The 24,045-nt window shown below is 44.3% G+C and overlaps 1 protein-coding gene across 2 annotated transcripts in view; it reads left to right on the top strand.

The window, feature by feature from the left end:
- Positions 1 to 24,045, top strand: part of USP54 (ubiquitin specific peptidase 54) — a 132,636-nt gene that overhangs the window by 78,065 nt on the left and 30,526 nt on the right. For both annotated transcript variants that reach the window (XM_088475465.1, XM_088475461.1), the window contains exons 4-13: positions 11,086 to 11,220; positions 15,027 to 15,140; positions 15,715 to 15,797; positions 16,520 to 16,625; positions 17,395 to 17,541; positions 18,420 to 18,569; positions 18,934 to 19,102; positions 19,671 to 19,841; positions 20,215 to 20,346; positions 20,467 to 20,847. In XM_088475465.1, the coding sequence (XP_088331591.1) occupies positions 11,086 to 11,220; positions 15,027 to 15,140; positions 15,715 to 15,797; positions 16,520 to 16,625; positions 17,395 to 17,541; positions 18,420 to 18,569; positions 18,934 to 19,102; positions 19,671 to 19,841; positions 20,215 to 20,346; positions 20,467 to 20,847 (1,588 nt within the window). The remainder of the gene's footprint in view (positions 1 to 11,085; positions 11,221 to 15,026; positions 15,141 to 15,714; positions 15,798 to 16,519; positions 16,626 to 17,394; positions 17,542 to 18,419; positions 18,570 to 18,933; positions 19,103 to 19,670; positions 19,842 to 20,214; positions 20,347 to 20,466; positions 20,848 to 24,045) is intronic.

Below are 24,045 nucleotides of genomic sequence, written 5' to 3'. Positions count from 1 at the left end.
TCATTTATGTGGTATATTTATCTCCTCCTTTCCAGGATCCCCAGTGTATTAGCTAATCAAATGACTATGGCTTGTTTATAGTAGCACAGACTATTTCAGATGTTCCCTGATAACCAACCTCTTTATTAGAGCCTAATCTACTACCACCTGTACTACTTGTAATGGTCCACCTTGGCCACTCTTCTAGTATCCATTCCTAGGCACACTCGCGTCTCTTGGCACAGCTCTGCTTACCAATAAAATATAACCTCCCCCCCCCGCCATGCTTTATTACCACATTAATTTTACTTACCTTGTCCCTGTTTTATGTATTTTCTGTTTTACTTAGTGTCCGACACTGCGGAGCCTTATAAATCAACAAAAATATAATCTGATTATGTCCATGGCATATACTTAATTATTATAGCACACTGTTTAAAAGTACAACTAAAATACACTGGTTAAACTGTAAACCCACTTCTCTATGCATCTTTATTGTAGTAGTTTAGGCATTTGTGTATAGTTTTGCCTTGAATATATTTACAACAAACCCATTCATTATATGTAGTCTCTCTCAAAGAGCGCAGTGTAAATATTAGTATGAAGTGAGCATACGTTTTGCATTTTGTAAAAGCTGTTGGACAGAATCGCAAGTGTGCAAAAGTGTTGTTTAAGTAAATGTCTAATCCATGTCAGCTGAAAATCTGACTTAAGCCCATTAGCACCTTTTTACCTCCATTTCCTGAGCACCCTACAGTTAGTAAGTTCAGAGTTGAACCACAAGCCTTGATGGAAAGTGTTTCATTTTTGCCACTTTGCTCTGTGTTAATTAAAACATGGAGACAGACTAATCCGGGCGGCTTTCTTCAGATGTAAAACAATGGCTGAGCTGGAAGAATGTGTGCTGTGTACCCGCTCATTTTCTAAATGGAGGTTTCTGCTTTGTGGAGAGAAAAATGCGGCTGTGCCCATTAAAAATTAATCCACAGGCACATTGTATGAAATCAGATTTTGCTAGGAGTTTACTCTGTTGTTTAAAAATTTTTCTCTTACATGTTGAGTAAGACTACTTAAAATACACATTGTCTGTGAGAGAAAAATAAATGCAATTGATCTTTTGTTGTTGTTGTTGCATTTTCCACTATTTATATTATTTACCCAGGCCACACAATTAGCTTATTTATTATTGTCCATAATACAGATGTGTCCACATACATCTTACCTCCCTGTGCTACAAGTCGCGTTAAACTTAAAGCGTGAGCACCGTGCAACTCAGTAGCGCAGAGCGTCTTTTCGTGCAACTTTTTACCTTCAAGTGCGTCTTTTTCGCAAAGTGATGCAAATCGGATGCACAAGCAGCTTCTCGCTGATTAAAATGATACGCAGCATGCCTATATTCTGTGTGCGACTGTATCTGCTTCCGAAATGCTACGTTACAGTGTCAGCATACTGTAACATAGCATTTTGCATGCAGATACACCTGCAGTTGCACACAGAATATGGGCATGCCGCATATCATTTTAATCAGCAGAAGCAGCTTGTGCATCCTATTTGCATAGGTGACTTAATTAGTACCTCAGTCATTTGTGCTTAAGCATAGATATTCTTTAAAACCTGTACTGTAATGGTTGAGTTTGGGAAACTCTGACCTGTCTGATTCCCTAGCAACATCCTTTTTCCAGCTGTAAAGATTGAGTGCACTTGTTCGATAGCTACGTCAGAAATGCATAATTGGCTTTACTGGTGTGGCTGGGAAATCTCGGAACGGGTTGGTGAAGGGGTAGGGCAAGAAGGCGCTTAGGAGAGTCTTTATCTTGCATATTGTAGCTTATATTATCTTCATATCCAAGATAATATAATTGATGCAGATGTAAGAGGGCAGCTGCCATTAGATGAATGGAGTCTAAAGCTGTCCACACAGGTCAGGCATTGTGATATTTGTCAGGAATGCAGTTAAGATGCTGGCGGTTGAAATCCCAGTGTCGGAATCTCCACCCACGGCCAGAATACTGCTGCTGGAATCCCGACAGCCGGCATCCCGAACATAACTTTACCGGGCAGGGTTAGGTTTAGGCCACGTTGTGGGGACAGGGTTCGGTTTAGGCCACAGGGGGCAAGGTTAGGTTTAGGACGCAAGGGGCTGGGTTAGGTTTAGGCTGCGGGGGGAGGGGGGGAGTGTTAGGTTCAGGCACCATCGGGGGGGGAGGGAGAGAGAGTTAAGGTTAGGCACTAAGGGGGGAGGGTTAGCGTTAGGCACTAATGGGGAGGGTTAGGCTTTGGGAGTGGGGGGGGGGTGAAGGGAGAGAGTTAGGGGACTTATTGAGCTCCTAACGGGATTCTGAGCATCAGGATGCCACTGTCAGTCTTCTAACCACCGGCATCCCGACTGCCGGTCTCCGTATATATTCCATTTGGCTAATGTGCAGAATTGATTATATACTTAGGGTTATATTTACTAAAGTGCGGGTTTTTAGTAGTGGAGTTGTTGCCCATAGCAACCAATCAGATTCAAGCTATTAGATTCTTCTTATTTATCTAGCACCTTCTAGAAGATAATTGGTTGCTATGGGCAACATCTCCACTTCTAAAAACCTGCACTTTAGTAAATAAATCCCTTAGAATTAAAAGTGATGGGAATCATTTTAAAGGCTTTGTTTACCCCAAACATTGCAGTCCTGGGCCAAATTAATTGAAAACAATAAAGCTGGATGACTATATTTGCACATTTGTGGCCAACTATTAGTGGCCTGTAAATCATTTTATTTTAACTAACAAACTTTCAAAAGACAATTCATTAATAAAACTATATGAAAGCATCATTTATATCACATTTATATCAGTAGTAGCATAAAGTACAATTTTCTTTGTAATGCTGGGTACACACTGATAGATACATTGGCCGATCAATTGATCGGCCAATGTATCTGCTGCCCGTCGGCCAGTGTGTACCCGCGATATGTCGGTGAACGTCGCCGTTCACCGATATATCGCATTGCCTGTGCTGCACAGCCGATGGACAGATATGTCTGCAGACCGCCCATACACACACAAAGGCAGCCACGAGGAGGGGGGGAGGGACACGCCCACTGGCCGCCAGGACCCGAGGGCACAAGCAGATGATGGCCGTTCAGTGTGTATGAACGACCATCATCTACAGATATATCTGTCAGGTTTGTACCCACCTTAAGGATTAATTTTCTTAATTGTAAAGCTTAATCTAATATACTGGGAACAATGAAAGTACATCTACAGTATATTTTTAAATTAATGTCTCTTGTGGTTGGGAACAACTCGCTGTAATAGCAGGAATTCTACTATAGCAATGATTCCCATCCAATGCTTCAGGACACAATTGTGTGTCGTAATAGTAAACTGGATGTGTACAATTCAGGAACAACTTAAATTATGTTGAATATATGCAGTATCTATTACTCAACATGTCCTTTTGGCAGTTGCGTAGTGAGAGTTGGAGGGAGAGGCTGTCACCAGAACTGGATATTTACATGTCTAATGCTGGGTACACAGTGGCCGATATATTGGTCAATCAATTGATCAGCCAATATATCTGCTAGCCGTCGGGGAGTGTGTACAGGTGATATGTCTGTGAACCGCGTCGTTCACAGACGTATCGCATTGGCTGTGTTGCACAGCCGATGGACAGATATGTAGGCAGACTGCCCGTACACACACAGCGGCAGCTGCGGGGAGAGGGGTGGCCCAGCCCTGCCTCCCTGCCATCGGGACCATCATCTACAAATATATCTGCAGATCACTCTATCTGCAGATATATCTTTCAGGTGTGTACCCACCTTAACATCCTAAATTATCAGATTTGCCTGTGGGAATGTATATGGAAAGTTGGCCTTAAAGGTGCGTACACACTGGGCGATAAAGTGGGCGACTGAACGATAACGATATCATTATCGTTCAGTCGTCCACTTTATCGCCCAAAAATATGAACGATGACGACGACGCGCGTTCCCGCGGGTCGTTCGTCATCATCGTTCATCGGGCTGACATGCAGGCCAACCTGACGATCTCGTCAGGTTGCTGCATGTCAGGGAATGGGGGAGAGAGCCCGGCGCTGAACGATATCGTTAATGATATCGTTCAGCGGCTGTGCTCAATGTCATGAACGACATTGAGCACAGCCTGCCGGGGACACACTACACGATATCACTCAGGGAGCATATATCGTCTAGTGTGTATGCACCTTATTACTGTTCAGAAGAGAAGCCAGTTTGTGAAGTATTATGGCTTACTGTGCTTATGGCTCATATTATATCAAAGGGTGACATAATACTTTGTACACATTTTAGAGTGCTTTATACTTTGCCATTTCAAGACCCATAAGATGCAAGGTTTGTCTTTTTACCCTCTCTCTCCCAACAACTTGTGCAACGCCAAGAAGGGGACACAATACTGGCAACCCTCCTGTCAGAAGCCCGACAGATTTCGGAGGTAAGTATTAGGGGGAGGGTTAGGCACTAGGAGGGGTTACAGTTAGGTGATGGGACGGTTAGGGTTATTCTGCGGGAGGGGACGGTTAGGGCAAGGGTTATAATACTTACAAAAATCAGTTGGGATTATGACTGTCAGGATGCCTCTGTTGGTATTCTGCCTGTCTGCATCCTGACTGTTGGGATCCTCTACCCAGCCCCGCCAAGAACTAGCTACTCGTATAATGACTGGTCCTATATACTTGTAGAAAATGTGAGCTATTTTTATAAGGGTATTTGTCCTATACACAAAATAGAGAGCTATTTGGGGATGCCGGCATGAGGATACTGACCGCCGGGAACCTGAGCGACGGCATCCCGCACACAACCCATTTTGTGTGCTGAAACAGTATCTTTGTGAATTCAAATTATGATTTGACTAGAAATCAGTGACACCAAGGAAGCTTAAGGCACGTTGGGGTAGATGTATTATAGCGGCACTTAACTTGCCGCTATATCGCTTCCTGCTTCGCCCCTTTACCGAGGCGAAGCAGGAAGCACTACCGATGAGATGTATAAACATCTCATCGGCCAGAGCGGTGGAGCGATAACTCCCCCCTCCGGCGCTACCCGCTAGAGACCGCAGCACATCAGCCTAGTGCTGATGCGCTGTATCTCAGTTCCGGCTGACTCCACTGAGCATGCGCGGGATCTCGCAAGTATCGCGAGATCCCCGCTTGCAGCCTGGAGCCGGCAGCAGGGACAGCGCTGTCCCTGCTGTGGGGATAGGGCAGCGCCAGGCTGTAGCTGTCGATAGCGACAGCTACATTTGGCCGAACAATCAGGCGATCTGACCGTTCATACATGGCCCAGGCTATTGGCGCTGCTATCTTGTAGATAGCCGCGCCGATAATGACAAGGGCGCATAGACTGAATATGGGATAACATTCCAAGCAACAAATTAAATCAAAATATTAAATCCTACTGACTGACATAGACCTAGTTTACCAAGACATATTTTATCTGTCAGTGTCGGATATAATTGTTGATTCTTGCTTCATTGTATTTACTCATTCCAGTAGAGGAATGAAGTGACCATTTGTTCTCTTAACAGGAGCACCTTGTGCTCTAACAGCAGGACTCTTCTCTGCCAAAAAAGTACAGAAGAAGCAGAATGAGCTATAAAAGTATTTTCCTGCCAAATGACCCAAACAGAGAATGATAGTTTAGTTGAATGTTTGTTTATTTTTTCCCCTTATTTTTGTGGTGTGTTTGTCAGAATGGATCAATTACTTCCATTATTTTGAAAAAATAGTTGCACAATAATATAATTGTATTGTGGACGATCATACATCACCTCCACCTAACTTAAACTACCCATGCACATACAAACCATAACAAAACAACCCCCCCCTCCTCCCCTACACTCCCTTAGCTTAACCCTTAACTAGTGGAAACAAGTACAGCTTTTAAATGTGTGCAAATCATTTCTTTATAATTTACTGAACCCCCCATGTGACAGAATAGAAGCCTTTAAGATCAACAAGGGAAGGACTTCCACAACCCACTGAAGGGGACTTCATATGGAGCCATAATTTGGACCGACTGACAGCATCCATCCTTTCCATATCAATATCCACCATCCGTTTCACCTCGTGTAGAATTTCCCCCACCACCGCTTCACAGAGGAGTACTTTACCCCTAATGCCAATCTGACACTGTGTCTTCCACGTGCAAATTCGAACTGCTAAACTAACTAGAAAAATGGTGCTTAAATTAAACCTTCCAATCCCTTGAATGCTCCATAAGCACATTCATTGTAACTCAGCCTTGAAAGCCACAGGATATGTAAGGCTTTTGAAACTGCTTTTTAAACCTTTATGTTAAAGGGACACTCACAGAAGAAGTGGTCCATGGTATGCTCCTCCCCTTGACACTCCTCCCGTGGCCAGTCACGATCATGGGCACTTCTACACAGGAGGTTCCCTCTCACATAAAGCCTTCCATGGAAGGAGAGCCAGGCAATGTCTCTAAACTTTAGAGGAATCCTCTGAGAATTAATCAGTCAGCCTTTGAAAACATCACACCCGGGCAGTCTTTCAGCGACAGTGGAACATAAAAGCAGGCCTGCAGAATGCTCAATCCCAACTCCCTTCTGGTTGAGTTTCTAACATCGCCCACCTCCAGCCCCCACCGTCTTGTTCCTTTCAGGCACAGGATCGCGTAGATCCGGAGGTATCCATGCCTAACTCGAAGAGTCTTGGCTCGACCCACCTCCATCCAATCTTTTTGAGGAAGGGTAACACCAATTCCCTGAAACCCTCTACCCATCGAGGGGGAGCCTCCAAAAAAAAGACTCCCAAGGTTTAGCTTTAAAAGTTGTCGTGAAAAAAACCACTGGGTTAACTATGTTCAGGCCCCATTCTTCCCTCGATCTGTAGGTGATGCCCTTTTTGACTATTGTTATTATTACATTTTATTTATTGGGTGCCACAAGTGGTCCGCAGTGCCGTACATACAGCATAGGGTACACAGAACATTACATTACAATACAGTAACCAAAATATAAACAGAACACAAGTAACAATTAGCAACACAATTCTCCATACACAGTACAGCTCTGAAAGTGAAGGCTGTCATAGAAGTGCTAGAGAAGAAGGCTGTGAGACAGTGGGGATGAGGACCCTGCTCCTAGGAGCTTACAATCTAGAGGAGAGGGGAGACAGACAGATGACATGAGGCATGAGTGTGTAGAGGGGGACCTGAGTGCAGGAAATAAGCAAGGTAGAGATGGCTGAGGCGGGAGGGACAAAGACCTGGTAACAGGGTATGCTTTGGTGAACAGGTGGGTTTTCAGTGCACATTTGAAGCTCTGCAAGGTCGGGGAGAGCCTGATCAAGCGAGGAAGCTCATTCCAGTGGAGGGGGGCTGCACGGGCAAAATCTTGGACACGAGCATGAGATGAAGTAACCAGTGTGGAGGAGAGGTAACAGTCATTGGCAGACCGGAGTGAGCGGGAGGGAGTGTGTAAGGAGATGAGGTTGGAGATGTAGGGAGCAGTAGAGTTAGAGAGGGCCTTGTATGTGAAGGTGAGGAGTTTGAAGAGGATTCTGTAGGGGAATGGGAGCCAGTGAAGGTTTTGGCAGAGGGGAGCAGCAGAAGAGGAGTGGCGGGAGAGGAAGATAAGTCTAGCTGCAGCATTAAGAACAGACTGGAGGGGGGCAAGATGGCAATGTGGGAGGCCAGTAAGGAGAAGGTTGCCGTAGTCAAGCCGAGAAATGATTAATGAATGATCAGTTTGGTAGCATTCTGGGAGAGGAAAGGCCTAATGCGAGCGATGTTGCGTAGCTGGAACCGACAGGATTGTGCCAGAGATTGAATGTGGGGGTGAAGGAGAGTGTGGAGTCAAGGGTGACACCCAAACAGCGAAGTTGGAGGACAGGGGAGATGATGGTGTTGTCAACAGTGATAGCGAGATTGGTTGGAGTTGAGACTCTGTTAGGGGGAAAGATGATGAGTTCGGTTTTGTTCATGTTGAGCTTCAGAGAGCGCTCGGACATCCAGGAAGAGATGGCAGAGAGGCAGCTGGATACCTGAGAGAGGACAGAAGGGGAGAGCTCAGGAGAGGAGAGGTATAGTTGCGTGGTATTGGAGGCCGAAGGAGCCGATGAGTTCTCCTAGTGTAGAGGTGTACAGGGAGAAGAGCAGCGGGCCCAGGACAGAACCCTGTGGGACACCAATGGGAATGGTGGAAGGGAGGGAGGTGAAGCCAGAGGCAGACAAAGAGAAGGAGCGGTTGGTGAGGTAAGAGGTGAACCAGGCATGGACGGTGTTAGAGATGCCAAAGGTCTGAAGGGTGCGGAGGAGGTGAGTATGATCCACGGTGTGGAAGGCTGCAGAGGGGTCCAGGAGGATGACTATATTCATCCTGTTAACCCATAACAATAGGAAAAACAGTGAATTTATCCTTGACCACACTGTTTGAGGCAAAAAACAGACATAACTGATGTGCAAGGTCTACCTGATTCCGGTGATTTTGTACAAGTCCACCCTTCCATTTCCTCCAACATGAAAGTGGTATTGCTACTTTTCCGTGTTTATGAAGAGATCTGAATATTATAGGGAATATGTGTTACCTGCATCAGATGAATTGCACTGCCATTTAAGCAGCATCATTGCTTTGGTATGTTATGTTACGTGCATAGTTAGGTTTATAGGCACCGTTGTTGCTGTGTATCAAAATAGTTTTTAACTGAAATAAATGGGTGTAGGACACCTTTATTGTCTCTGACAGATCTGGTATTTACTGTGTAGACTCCCTGCTAATCTCTTCCTGTTTTTTTTTCTCAGAGCACCTAAATCTGATCTACATCCAGCAGGGTTCCATAAAGATGCATGGTGCAGGTCACTCGTATCAGACCTGTCTTTTGCCTTTTACCCTAGATTGTGTATTTTTTCCTCCATTGTGACACCTTTTCTCCAGTTTTGCGCTGTAGTCCGCTTATAGTGTACTAGTTATTTAGAATTATTGTTTTGGCAAGGCAAAGTCTGTGGCACGCTAAACGGGGCTATATGGCGCAATTTGAGGATAGGTGTATGTGGACACATTTGTACGCACTTTGAAAGGATATCACACTGAGGAACGGTTTCTCAACCATATAAGCTTATCATGTACAGCAGACGTCATGCGTGAGAATGCTCTGCAGAACATGCATGTTAACCGAAGCGGTTTCTCGATTTTACATTTACACAGTAATTTTCAGCTTGTGTTACCTCTAGGTGGTATGGCGGCAAAGTTGGCACAGTGATAAAAGCATTGCCATCTCAACGCTGGGGCCATGGGTTCTATTCTGACCATTAAAAAGAAACATCAGCACTATTACAAACACTAAATAATATGATCAGCTACGTCTTAAGCACATAATTTTTTTTTACACAAATATATATTCGAAAACATTTTTCTTGTACATTCTATATAAAAGATACTAGTACCAGAAAAACTGCACGCATGTGCTGTGTGTGTGTGTGTGTGTGTGTGTGTGTGTGTGTGTATGTATGTATATATATATATATATATATATATATATATATATATATATGTGTGTGTGTGTATAGAAGTATATACACATATAGAAAATTATAGAGTGGCGCACTGGTTTAAGTCTCAAATAAATTATATAAAGCTTTAGTAGAGTTTCAAATCCAAGTGGTGCTAACAGTGTGACACGTTGATCCTTCTGGTGAAGGTAGCAGCAGTCTTCCAGTATTTCTGAGGGGCAATCGGAAAAATGTGATCTAGAAATGGGGGTTGGAAAGAACATGCACCTGATAGTGTAGTAATTTTTTGAGAAATGCACGTGCTCCAATATTAAATGTGCGTACCTAATAAAAGAACTTTAAGGCTTATCTGTAATTCTTTACAAGAATTACACATTATGGGATGGACCCAGGATTCCAAATAGCCGGAAACCTTAATAGGAAGGGCTCAATCAGAGCCAGATGAGACACATATATAGTGTAGTACTTCTTTAGAAGATCATTTGCATAATTACAATATAATGCGTACCAGAAAAATACTTGGGTATCTGAGTATAATACTGTGTGTCCTAGTCATTCCATCAGTATCCCACATTGACCCCAGTGGTTTGCATACATATTGGTTTGATTGGCTTTCAAATAAGCAGAAAATAACCCTTTCTCAGCAACACTTTTCAAACAGGGGTTTATTGATAAATAGTACAAGGGGATATGTTATACAAAGGTGAGTCTCTTGGGGTGCCCTTTATATACTAAACCTATGAAGGTATTCAGCTGCAGTGTTTCCAGCGTTTAGCGCAGTTTTGCGCATGCGCAGTCACTGGCGGCCATTGACGTCCATCATATCCCATGGTGCCGCGCAGTGCGTGACGCGCATGTGCAGATCACAGCGGCTAACTCGTAGTGTCTGCTGCGATCGCGCTAGTTAGCTACACTGCCGGATAAATACAGGAGGAGCTTGTCACAATCACAAATCAACATATAAATGGAAAACCTGATGTTTTGCTAAATGTTACTTTTGCATAATCCATAATAAATTGATAATAAGTATCAAAGAAGCCACATTGTGTCTGCAGACATTAATTGAAGAAAGTATAATGCACTTTTATATTTGAGCAGATCTGCCTTTAAATGAATGCTTATGTCACTGACAGTCACTGGTTTATTAGACTGTTGGTATAGCAATAGATAAATTGATAATCAATCCAAAGGAGTTTAAGTAGTAAGTGAGCAAAAACCCAGTCTAGTTATAATTCCATAAGTGAAACAATTTGCTTGGAATCAGATTGCAACAAACTATTGCTGGTTCCAAATGAGTATATGAAATGTGACCGCAGCAGTAACCAGCCCTTGCTGTCAGTGGGAATCGTCCATTTGTGCAGCTCTGTGGATCACAGCCCCTGATTTCAGCCCCAATCAGCCACCTGCAGCACGACTGGTGCGATGTGAAGGGGGCCAGGAAATTGCAGTCAGCTACTGTGGATCAGACCACCGGAGCAAGTACTGTCACAGGACACACTATGAAAGCGGCCAGTAAGCGTCTGCTTTAATTTACGGTTGAAGTGTTAATGCAATCTGTTCATGGATTAAATGTCATCTATTCTAAAATTATATCCTTTTTTTTGTATAGGGGATTTTCAATCAGTTTCAATGTAGCAGTGAGAAAGTGCTACCATCAGATGCCCTCCGCAGTGCCCTTGCCAAGACGTTTCAAGATGAACAGCGTTTCCAGCTAGGCATCATGGACGATGCAGCTGAATGTTTTGTAAGTAGGCGTAATATGTAATACTTTAACATATCGCATAATAATTTTACATCCTTCTTACTAGATGACCAGTGGTATCTCTGCTTTGTGCATGGTGAGTATGTAAAGTGGGCTAGATGATATAAAAGCATTGGGCACTTTATCGGATGTGTTTTGCAGCCTTCCAATACAGAACCACATTTCCACAGACATCATCTCTTGTTCCCAGTTTTCTGCAGGGTGTAGGTTGGTAATGGCAGAAGTCACAGGACAGTTCCCACTGTAAGGGGAACACAATAAGGGGAATCTATTAAAGCTAATTGGTGGTGGACATCTCGAATAGGGTTCATAGCAGCACCATTCTGAATAGTCTTTATAATAAATGCCAACTCCCTGAACACAGGTACGAACTTGGAGTCTGTTTTCTGGTCCTGCAAGTAAATACCTGTAAATGTAAAAGTGCACAGCCTATACAGTAGGCACATCCTTTATACATGAGGGATTTATTGTAGGTTATATGCATCCTTTGCTCAGTCTGCTAATAAGTTCTAGTTGACATCTTAACATACATTTTGAAAACTCATCAAAACCTCTCCCTTGTTATACGCGCAAGGAGAGCAAACTGAAGGAAAGGCAGGGTGGGTTTGCCAACAGAAAGAAGTTTGTGAACACTAGAAAAGTGTTTATTAAAGTGTTTTTTGACTACACATGATATATTTAAAGGGGAGGTCTCTAAATTGTGATCTCTTTTCCCTTTACTTGTCAGACTTGGCAAGTGTTATTGCTCTAGTGTCCCTGTAACTGCCTTATGACATGGGGAGGCCTGTGCCATGTTACAGGGTCATTTTTTGTATGAAAGACTACTGCCATTTTTGATCCTCAGTATATAATGGGTGCAAATCTACATAAGCTCCATGATTTGCTGTAGCAGCAGTGGCGTAAATTCATCTCAGACACCCGGACGTAACTTATAATTTGGTTCCCCCCCGTCACAGCCGCTGACACTGTAATGTAGCAATTCACATGCAGACAGGCTATAGATAGACGAAGGCAGCAGCTGATGGTCTGACATGGAGCTCTCCACTAGTGTATGGTGGCTTCTCAGGTGCCGGGAAGGGGTACCATGAATTGGGCGGCCATGACGGTACACTCCGGGTACATAGTTACAGCCATAAGTGGGGTGAATATGTTGTGGACAATGGAGGAGGTGCCCCTTCAGAGCTGGAGCCCGACGGCAGGCGCCTCCATTGTCTCCCATAGTTCTGCCCCTGTGTAGCAGCATTATTCGGAGAGCAGGTTCTTGTAAGCGGCATGTTCAAGTGCTTCAACTGTCAAACTTGCATTGACAGTTAAAGTGTTCTGGATTCCTACCTAGATGACTTCCTGTCAATATTGTACTCTCACCAGTGGAGTAACTAGGGTATTTGGAGCCCAGGGTAAATGAAAAAATGGAGCCCCCCCATGCGCGCCGAAAAAACAGGCGTGGTCACTTAAAAATGGGTGTGTTAACATGACACACACCCCTTATTCGTCACTTTGAACATTCCATATGCACCTTAATGCAGTGCCCCTTATACAGTCCCTCCCTATGCAGTGCCCCCAGTGGTGCCCCTTATACAGTACCCCAGTATGCAATGTCCTCAGTAGTGGTCCCTGTTATGCAGGCCCCCAGTAGTGGACCCCCTTATGCAGGCCCCCAGTAGTGCCCCTTATACAGTGCCCCCAGTAGTGATCCCCCTATCTAGTGCCCGCTGTAGTGGTCCTCCCAGTGCAGTGTCCCTTGTGCTCCCAGTAGTAAGCCCCTTATATAGTCCCCCCAGTAGTAGACCCCTGACTCTAATTGGCTGCTGAAGCACACACATTGCCGCCACGCTAGTGGCGATGTGTTTGTAAATGCACCAGCCTGAGCCTGACGCTATTGGGTAAGCGCTCAGGGGGAGAGAAGGGGCTCGGCTGTGCAGCACAGGACCGGCGCTGGGCGGAGGGAAGCCTAGCGCCGGTCCTGTGTGAATGTGTAGCGCTGACCGCACTCACTGCCTTCGGCACTACACTGACTAACTAGGACGGGCCGGTAACGTGGCCGGGAGCACCCCGCGCCGCAGGTCCCATGGTGTCCAGGGCACGTGCCCCGGCGACCCTGCCCTAATTATACCACTGATTCATACACAGATTTTTATTATTTCAACATGGTGTATATATCGCTGCTATCTGTTAGGACCTGTCATTTTGCCTGATTGATAGCCATTTTGCCCTGCATTGTAGAGGATATCCTCTCTCCTCTGTCTTCCCCCACCTCTGTCCCCCCTATCTGTCTCTCTCTTCACGTTTGCCTTTATCATATCGGTTACACCCCACCCCTCTGTTTGTCTCTCTCTTTCATCTCTGTGTCCCCCTTTCCCCAGCTTTCTCACTCTCCTCCGTCCCCCTCTCTTATCTGCCTTTCTCATCCCTGGCTGAGCCGTGCTGAAACTTTGTAACCCACCACTATATCAGTATAACAGTTGTTTTACATAATTAACTTCTAGTTATCGATTTAATCTTTACTTTAATGACTTTAAGCCCAAACATTTCCGCATTCCAGTGCCTTACCCTAGCTCTTCTACTGAGTTTAGGGTGAACTGATGGAAGTGACTGATGTGAAATTTTAATTGTTTCTGGAGTGATTTCTTTGCACACTGCGCCCCGTATGCAGTTATGTGACCGCCGCTCACAATCCCGTCGGCAGAATGCCGGCTAGGGTTTTATGATAGGCGTTGAGACACCGAAATCCAGGACGTCGCGGGACCAAATGAGGTAAGTCCGGGGTGCCCGTCCTCCTAGTCGCGGGGGCGGTAGGATTAGGTTTAGAGCACATTGGGGGGACTTGGGGTTAGGCACCCCCAGGGGAGGGTTAGGCTAGGGGAGGGGGGGGGGTTAGGGTTAGGTGCTACCGGGAGAGGTTAGGGTTAGGCACCCCCCTGGGAGGGTTAGGTTTAGGGTGCGGGGAGGGGGGGGTTAGGTTTAGGCACCCCTGGGGGGCAGGTTAGGGTTAGGCACTAGGGGGGAGTTTAGGGTTAGGCACCCCTAAGGGAGGGTTAGGGTTGGGAGGAGAGGGGAGGGTTAGGTTACTTGCGTGCCTCTGTCGGGATTTCCTCCCTTCGGCCAGCCACTGTCGGGATTTGAACCTAAACAGCCGCCAGCATTTCGATCCCATTCCCTGCGTCCTAGGGGAAATTTAAACATTACTAAATTTAAGAAACGTTCTTACCCTTTTGTCATGCATGATTATGGGGGTCTGGGTTATATAAAAGAGGGCAATTAGGTAACTAATTATAGCAAATGCATCAGACCAAAAAAAAAAATGTAATTTATCTTGTATTGCTGTACTTAAAACTGATACATGATGCACTGATAAAGAACCAAAGCTTGACAGTTCTTGAAGCACATATTATACAAGCTATGTTGCCAATAAACAAAAGAAGCTGAGTAGTGTTTAACAATCCAAACTATAATTAACTATAATGTTCTTTTTAGAAAAAAAAAAAAATAGCTTTGTTATAATATCACAACTATTATATTATAATATCACAACTATTAAATAAATTCAGCTTTGTTATAATATCACAACTATTATATTATAATATCACAACTATTAAATAAATTCAGCTTTGTTATAATATCACAACTGTTTTGGCAGTGTACTCATTTGTAGGATCACAATAATAAATAAACTTAATGCATTGTCATTTTTAATTTAATTTGTATGACCAAGAGATGTATAGCCGTCAGTAGTCAACGTAAGTAAAATGTCCCTACAAAACTTTTAACTCCGTTAACTTCATGTGCAGGAAAACCTTTTAATCCGCCTCCACATTCACATCGCAGATGAGTCCAAAGAAGATATCTGCACTGCCCAGCACTGTATTTCTCATCAGAAGTTTGCAATGACCTTGTTTGAACAGGTACTGTAAGTCGCTCTTTGTTATGTGCATCTAGTAATGGTTCAGAGCAGATGTTTACCATGTCTCCTAAATGTAAAGAGATACACTATGTATTTTGTATTCTCATTTAGTACTGATAGGTTTGGAAAGTTAAATGTAGACCTATAAATGACCTGTAAGCAAATTGGATCTGTCAGCATTATACAGTGTGGATTTCTAGTGTAGTGACAACAAGTGGGGTTGTGTGTTTGTGCACCTCTGTCAGTAGTAGTAGTAGTATTGCTCAATTGTTTTGGCAGAACCAGAAGATGTTTCCACCTTTCTGTCCACCTTTAACGTCAAGATGTTCCTCCTTTAATTGTTGCTTAATTATGACATTGGTGGTGCCACTGCGTTGTCATGCATTAGGAACACTTGTGTGTTGTGACGAAAACATATTTGAAATATCTTCATTATCTAAAATAAAGGATAAAGTTTCTAGAGTTTATAGTCTATAGTATGACAGCTTTGGTCACATGTATAAATTAGATCCTATAATCTGCAGTAAACGCATTGTCATCTGTATAATGTAATATTACTTTATCTGCTATTACAGTGTGTTTGTACCAGCTGTGGGGCCACATCAGACCCTCTGCCTTTTATTCAGATGGTGCATTATATCTCGACTACTGCCCTCTGGTAAGCTGGTTAACCTATTATAAAGTTCATAGTGTGAGATGCAGTATTTTTTGGGTGCCCATCAGTACATTCTTCAGTAGTGCATCCATGTGATATTAGTTTGCCCTCCAGTTTATTGCTATATCATGTATTGTGTTGTCCTGCAATGGATTTCTCTCCTATTCTTATCCATTCCATACAGTGTTGTTGTCGATTTGCCTCCTATGTGGTCTTCCCATTCATGCTTATGAACATTTACCACCGCTGGACCATTGGTGCAATTGTGGACAGACACATAGGGCCAAATGTAATAGGGTGAGAGTTTAGAAAAGTGAGAGTTTCTGACACTTTTTAAACTTTGCCAATGTAATAAAGTCCAAAAACAAAGTAATAGAGCGAACTTGCATGTTTTTTTAGACTTGAAAAACTCTCAGGATTTAAAATCTCATTCAGATGTTTTCCCATTTTGAAGATAAAACTCAACCAATGTGAGAGTTCACTGCTAAACTCACACATTTTCTAAACTCTCACCCTATTACATTTGGCCCTTAATGTTAGTTTACCTATAGGATTTTCCATCCTGTTCAGCCGAGCTTGTAACAAGTGTATGGGAGGTGATAAATCTGCCAGTGTGGTTGAAAACAAAATGATGTGATTATCATGAGCTGACTTTGACTGCAGAACCTGTATTGCAGGTGTCCATATTTCACGGCTTTAATTGCTGTTTTGTTTCCTCCTCCTAGCAACCAGGCAATATGTATGTTGGAAAGACGAGAAAAACCAACCCCTGATATGTTTGGGGAATTGCTGCAGAAAGCTAGTACAATGGGAGACCTGAGAAACTGTCCAGTGAGTAAACAAAATATTATCTACATTTCTATTGTATGACTTACGGTGCATACACATGTTCAGACTTGCTAGATCAACGATGAACGATTTGACCAACGATTTCATGAACGATGAACGATTTCTGACAGTATTAAAATGAACGAAATTGTCCAAATCTGTCTGTAAACACAGTTGATGTCAGATATCGTCAGGGACGGACTGGGGCTGTATATCAGCCCTGGCAGTCCGCCCTGCTCCGTAGAGGGGGGCGTGGTAAATGCAAGGGGGTGTGCCGCAAGTCACGGCGGCTGGCCTCTCGGCACGCCCCTGTCTCTTTTCGGCCCAGCACAGCCGCCGCCGGCCCATACACGCCTCCACCCCTTCCGGCTCCGTGAAATCTTAATGATTTCGGAGCCGTTGGGTGGAGGGCGAGGGTCTTTTCCTTCACCCCTACTCGAGCAGGTCCTTAGGCCATCGGCCCTTCTGGCATATGCCAAAAGGGCCCGATGGCCAGTCCGGCCCTGGATATCGTTATCCGACATGCGGGAACGTGCATCGTTGGTCGATGCATGCCCTACATGTCAAAGATATGAACGATTTTTACAATCGTTATCGTTCATATCTGATAAGAAATCTGACCGTGTGTATGCACCATTAAAGAACATACATATTGTTACATTCATGGAAGATTGAACACTGTATTTGTGTAGTGTATTTTTGTTTTATTTAGTGACCATTTTTAGGTTCTGTGCTCCGTTATTGCGATGTAACCACAACATTGAATTTACAGAGCAGTTGTGGTGAGAAAATCCGAATCCGCAGAGTGCTAATGAACGCACCCCAGATAATCACCATAGGGCTGGTGTGGGACTCTGATCATTCGGACCTTGCCGAGGATGTCATTCACAGTCTTGGAACATGCCTGAAGCTTGGGGATGTGAGTATATCTCAGTGCTGTGCTATTGAATTGGCAGGTTTCATAACCAAGCAGCTTTGTGTCCTATGGTGAAGAAGCTTGCCACTACCGAAACAAGCGTTGGGCCGCATGCCAAATGCTGCTGACGACACATAATTACTCTTATTATGTTTGATCAGTATTAAGACTTTTTAATGCATGTTGAATTTTTGTGACTGATTGTATTGTTTTTGACACTTTAATGTTGCTTGATTATCTAGTTTCTCTGGTGGGTTTGAAGGTGGGTACACATTAGACTATATGTCGCCCGATCTGGTGGATTGGGCCGACATATCGTCCACATTGGCAAACGTGTACCCACTATGGTCGACCCTGCAGTGTTGCTTATCGCATCGACAGATTGAGCTGCATGCATACTCAATCTGTCAATTTAATGAACGACCCCATGCTACTAAATGCGGCTTGTGAACAACTTATTGTGTGGCCGTTCACCACGTCAGGCGGTGTATATGGACCGCACAATATGTAATTCGTCGCATCGTGAGTCGGCTGGGTACACATGTCTAATGTGTACCCAGCTTAAAACATATTTTTTGCATGCAAAAGCATTAATAAATGTTGATTTCCAATTAGTTGAAATTACTAATTACTACGCGTCTTTAGACTAATTTGATTATTTGATACTGTATATGTAGCAGTAAGTTCCGTGACCATATAAAGAGTACAAGGCCATAGATTAATTGTTTCTATACAGGTCATGGAAAAGAGATGTGCTTTTTATTTTACAGATTTCAAAGTAGACATAAAGTTGCTTGTTTTTACTTATAAATGTATAGATCAGTTCTATATTACACGATAATCCATTATCCAGTTTTGTCAAGAAGTCCCTTTCTCTTCAGTTATTTTATAGGGTTACAGATGACCGAGCAAAGCATTCTGAACTTTATCTGGTGGGAATGATCTGTTACTATGGCAAGCATTACTCCACATTCTTCTTTCAAACCAAAATACGCAAGTGGATGTATTTTGATGATGCTCACGTAAAAGAGGTAACAAACAGAGCAATAACTCAAAAAGAACCATGCTTGTTTTACATTTCATTTCAAACATTTCAGAATTGCTATAGAGTAGGGGTGGGCAATAAGCGTCCCCCAGCTGTTGTAGAACTACACATCCCAGAATGCCCTGCCACAGTTTTGCTATTTGGCCATGCTAGAACTGTTGCAAGGCATGCTGGTATGTGTAGTTCTACAACAGCTGGTGGGCCGCTTATTGCACACTCCTGCTGTAGAGTGATTTTAAAAAATTATTATTAATCTTTATTATTTTGATTTATGATTCGGGCTAAATCCTACTGGTTGATTGCATCGTCCCAAATTGTGATTACATTCATTTGTTTCGTATTTGCTTCAGATTGGTCCAAAGTGGAAAGATGTAGTAACCAAGTGTATAAAGGGTCACTATCAGCCATTGCTCCTCCTGTATGCTGATCCCAGGGGTACCCCAGTGTCTGTACCAGATGTCCTATCCCAGATGGACCTTCGGCAGTACAGCAGAACTTGCTATGATAGTGAGGACTCTGGTAAGTCAGCCAGTCTCTGTTCTGTTCCCAGATACATTGTCTGCAGTTGCAGTGTCTTTGTACACAATTGTGGCACTTCCTACTATTATTTTGCAGGACAAAATGGAACACAGGGCGATGTCCTATTTCCCTATACAAACTGCCTTCCCTAGCTGTGTCTGATCATATGTTTATCCACATGCTGAGTTCAGTTGTCAGTGTGTGTGTGTGTGTGTGTGTGTGTGTGTGTGTGTGTGTATATATATATATATATAAAATCTCATATCTAACCTTTAAATTAGCACTATTAATAATTTTCCTGATAGTGTTACTAGGACATATTTTTATATTTGCCAAAAATGTTTTACCAATTTTTATTCCCTTTCCTACTGTTCCTGAATTAAACCCCTAAACTAAATTATAGTTGTCTTGTTTTATCATTTACACAGAAGTGGAACATGTAACATTGAGTACTTGTTACTAATCTGTTAGTGATCTACGGTATTTCATTTCATCCATTACACTTTATTAATGCTGTCCTTTTTCTAGAGTAATGTACAGTTGTTGTAAACGATCTGTTGTCCATCAGGCAGGGAGCCGTCCATCTCCAGTGACACCAGGACAGACTCCTCCACCGACAGCTATCACTACAAACACTCACATCATGAATCTGTGGTCAGTCACTTCTCCTCTGACTCACAAGGCACCGTCATTTACAACCTGGAAAACGACGCAGCATCACAGAGCAGCAGAGATACAGGTACAGCTGCGTTTGGCATTTTCTATTAAATCCATCGGCTTCATTTGAGCCCACTATGTGTGTGTTTAACTAAGATCCCCCTTCATCCACTAAAAAGGAATTTTTAATAAGCACCTTAAAGAGAGTGAAACCTATGGGGGCTGCGGCTGCTGTTGGAACTGGATGGACAGCTTCAGATATTCGTGATATCTTCTGCGTTCTCTCCTTCATATATTCAGGGGATTGTTCATTGCGGGTATCCCACAAAAATGTGTTGTTTTTGGGGAATATCCTGCAAATATTACTGGATAAATAGGCCTCTATATGAGATATTATGCTACGCTTATGGTGTCTTCCTTATGCATTTTCTTATGGTCTACTATCTTATGTACAGGACACCTGACCGATAGCGAGTGCAGCCAGCGACACTTCTCCAGGAAGGCACCCTTAACTGACCGGAAGCGAAGTTCCAGTCGTCCTCGGAGAAGAGGAGATGAATCCCAATCTTCAGGTTATCATAGCGAAGGTCTGACCTGCAGTATTTTCAATGCTCCTATGTGAAGTCCCTTTTTGTTTTTCCTTTTATCGATTTTATTTTCTATTTTATCATGTTACTTACTGTATAACTGGTTGTTTATTGTATTAGGGGAAACTTTAAAGGAAAAGCAAGCTCCAAGAGCAGGTCTGAAGCTGTCCAGCAGTTCCAGCAGATTGAGAGACTTTAAAGCTACTGTTAGCAATATGATTCACAGCAGACCATCGCAAGCATCACAAACCACGCAAAGCTTACATCATGTCGGAAGTGCGGTAGAGCAAGCCGAGATCAAACCACCTTCTAGCTTAGCCGTACGACCAAGGGACTGGGAGTTGGAAAACGACAGCAACGAGGCAAAATCAGGTCTATCCAATAGGTATCGGCCTACCTGGCGCCCAACACGTGAGCCATTAAATGTTGATAGTATCTTCAGAACAGAAAAGAGGAAAAATACAGGATATAGTCCACTTAGTCCTTTCTCAGAAGACTCTGGTAAGGATCTTTTATTTTTATATTAACCTTTTATGACCACACAGTGTAGATAATTGTTCTGTTGCTCTGTGTCTTAGTGTGACAGGACATCTACACCTTGTATGACTGGCGGACATGTGCTTTCATGCAGTACTTAGAACCAGACTATAACTGATGGTATCTGGTTCTATAAGTGTTCTGGAACCACTTTTATTCTGCTGTCTGGTGCGTGATCAGTAATTCATTGTGCTCCTGATTATGGAAGCAGAACATGCACTTTGTGGTTTATAGGGAGTCCTCGGGACGACTTTCTACTTTGCACTTTTATGAGTGTCGCGTACCTCTCCAAAAATGCATGAACGCTATGAATATTGCAACATGACCCATAAGGCCCCAACTCCTATTTTGTATTCCCACCACCAGCCGTATCATCTCTTACTCCCTTCATAAAGACCTTTTCACACACCGTAACTGCATCTTTCACATTAAACAAAAGCAAACTGTAAAATAATCAGGTTATTTGCTTTTCTTTCTGGCTCTATTAAATTCATTAGAACGTTGTGTAATCTGGAGACAAGCAAAGTACATTGTGGGTTAAATTTATGGAGTTGCTTGTAAGAATGTAGGGGGAAAAGATTGTATGTGGAGAGTTGTTTTTTAATTATTTTTTAATTATATTTCCATTTTTGCCTAGATTTCCCTATGTAATTCCCATGAAATACTCTACTCCCATGTGCTTCCCTACTGTCTTCAGAAACAATAGAAAATTGTTCATGCTAGACTATCTAGTTAACGTGGCATTTAGTCTGGTTATCATTTATTAATCTAAACCGTAGCAGTCATTAAGGTGTTAAGCTTAGTAGTTTGTTGTTTGTCTATTTAACTCTTTTATCTACATGTAAGGTACCTGCCCAATAGCTAAAATCTTGGATTGGAGTTTAACATACGTCTATCTTAAGCTGGATAAATATGTAACACTTCTTCTAGCAGAGGTCAGGTCTTATATTATACACAATATAATTTGTATCTATGGAAACAAAAAAGCAGCATTGTTCGTCTTGTTCTGCTCTTTTGAGAAAACACTATACATTATTATTATTATTTTCTACTTCAGGGTCCATAGGGTATCCACAGGACACCTTGGGGTATAGGTGTGACGTCAGTCATCGGGCACTATAGAGTTAAGCTTTCAGCCTCCCAGGATGCACTAGGGTCCCCCTCCTATACCCCGCCCCCGAGCCAAGGCACCTCAGTTTAGTTTGGTGCCCGGCCGGAGTCGGGTGCACCTGTTGGAGTGGGGGCTAAGAAGAGCCCCTGAAGCTTTCCTGCATGCAGCTGTGGCTGCACATCTGGATGTACAGCATGGACAGTCAGTCCTGATGTCCATGCTGTCTTCCCTACACCCCTGCTGGTACCAGAACGCCGGGGATGCTGGTGAGCATCTGGGGTCACAGCTAGCGGTGACCCCAGATGTTCCGGACCATGGCCGGATTCAAGGGGGACAGCAAGGTAAGCAGCGGGGTCCCGCGGTGGGTCCCCGCTGTTACATGGTCCAGAGTCCCCAGGCAGGGGGCTTCCTGGGGACTGGCTGCAGCGTGGAGCCAGGTAAGAACCTGCGCTTCCACTACCCCCCTGGGACAGCGGACCGCAGCAGAGCAGTAGCGCTGCGGCGTCCCGGGGGTTAAATGCATGCCAGGGGAGCGCGCCTTCCCTGTCTCACAGCAGGCGCCTCCCCCGCTGCACACAGCCCTCTCTACACTCTGCCTCCTCTCTGCTCCTCGGCGGCCATCTTCCTGAACGCATGGTGAATGCTGCTGGAAGCCTGGAAGGAAGCATCTTGGTCTGGGTCCCCCTGCATACCTCTCCTCCGCTGTGGTCAGGTCTGTGTATGCAGCGCTGTGTCCTACCAGACCCTGTGTCTGCGTAGTTGAGTGGTCAGCGCTGGTTAGTGCAGGAATTGATTTTCTTTGCATTGTATGTGACTGTGCTAGCGCTGCTGCCTGTATCTTCTATTCTGTCTGTCAGCTTTATTACTGTCCCTGTTCTTTCTACTAAGCCCTTGCGGTGCGGTGCTGCAGGGTGGTCTCTCACCTCTTTAAAATACAATTGGTGAGAGGGGTCACATACTTAGTACCATCATGTCTGAAAGTGATTTTCCTCTCCGGCTACAGTGTACTACGTGTAAAGTACCTTTAGCGGAGGGGGAGGGTAGCGCGGAGGGCCTCTGCCAGCAGTGTTTGTCAATGGCGCGGCCTATTACGGTTACAGCACCGATACAGGAGCCACCCTGGGCTTGTTTCACTCAGGCGCTTACAACCTTAGTGGGCCAGTTAGCTCCGCAGCCCGCGTTTACACAGATGGGTTTGTCCCAGCAGTCAGTGGTGTCGTCACCCATGCAGGGTTTCCCAAGACAATTGGTGGTACCCCGCAGTCTCCCTATTTCCCCTCTCCCGGTTTCTCAGGAGCCGGCGTGGGTTAACTCCCTGACGAGTTCTGTACAGCACTTGTCGGATGTGTTGCAGGGGGAGACTGTGATGCGGCCACATAAACGGCCGGTGGCGTCTGTCGGCTCCTTATGAGGATGACGAAGGGACGTCTGATGATGGGGAGATTCTGGATCCTTACGATCAGGAACCTCTCCATACTAAGGACGCTGACGCTAGGTCCAAGGTATATATTCCTGGACTTATTCGGGCAGTCCGCACAGCCTTGGTGATTGAGGACGAAGTTCCCTCAGCTGCTAAATCCAAGTATGCCTTTTTTAAGGATGTGAAGGGTGACGCCACAGTCTTTCCTCTTTCGGGTCAGTTAATGGACCATTTAGAGGAGGCGTGGAAACAGCCTGGCAAGCGATACCAGCCGCAGAGGCGCCTGGCAGTGGCTTATCCGTTCGCGGATAATTATTTTGCTAAGTGGGAATCCCCTCCACAGGTGGATTCTCATGTGACACGTCTTGTCCGTAGTGCCACATTACCGATGCCATCCATGTCCTCCCTTAAGGATGCTACGGACCGCAAGGTGGAGATCTGCCTGAAGTCCGCTTATTCCCTTGCGGGGGGGGCAGCGCGACCGGCTATGGCCATTTGCTGGGTTGCCAGAGCGATGGATCGCTGGGCGGATTCATTGGAGGCGTCCTTTGATTCCGACTGTCCGGCTGAACTAACGGAGTTGATTGGTAATCTCCGTGATTCGGCCACTTATATCAACGAGGCGGCCTTA

This window comes from Taudactylus pleione, unplaced genomic scaffold, assembly GCF_031769625.1.
Source record: "Taudactylus pleione unplaced genomic scaffold, aTauple2 ptg000016l, whole genome shotgun sequence".
NCBI classification, from domain to species: Eukaryota; Metazoa; Chordata; class Amphibia; order Anura; family Myobatrachidae; genus Taudactylus; species Taudactylus pleione.
This window is presented reverse-complemented; position numbering and strand designations above follow the sequence as displayed.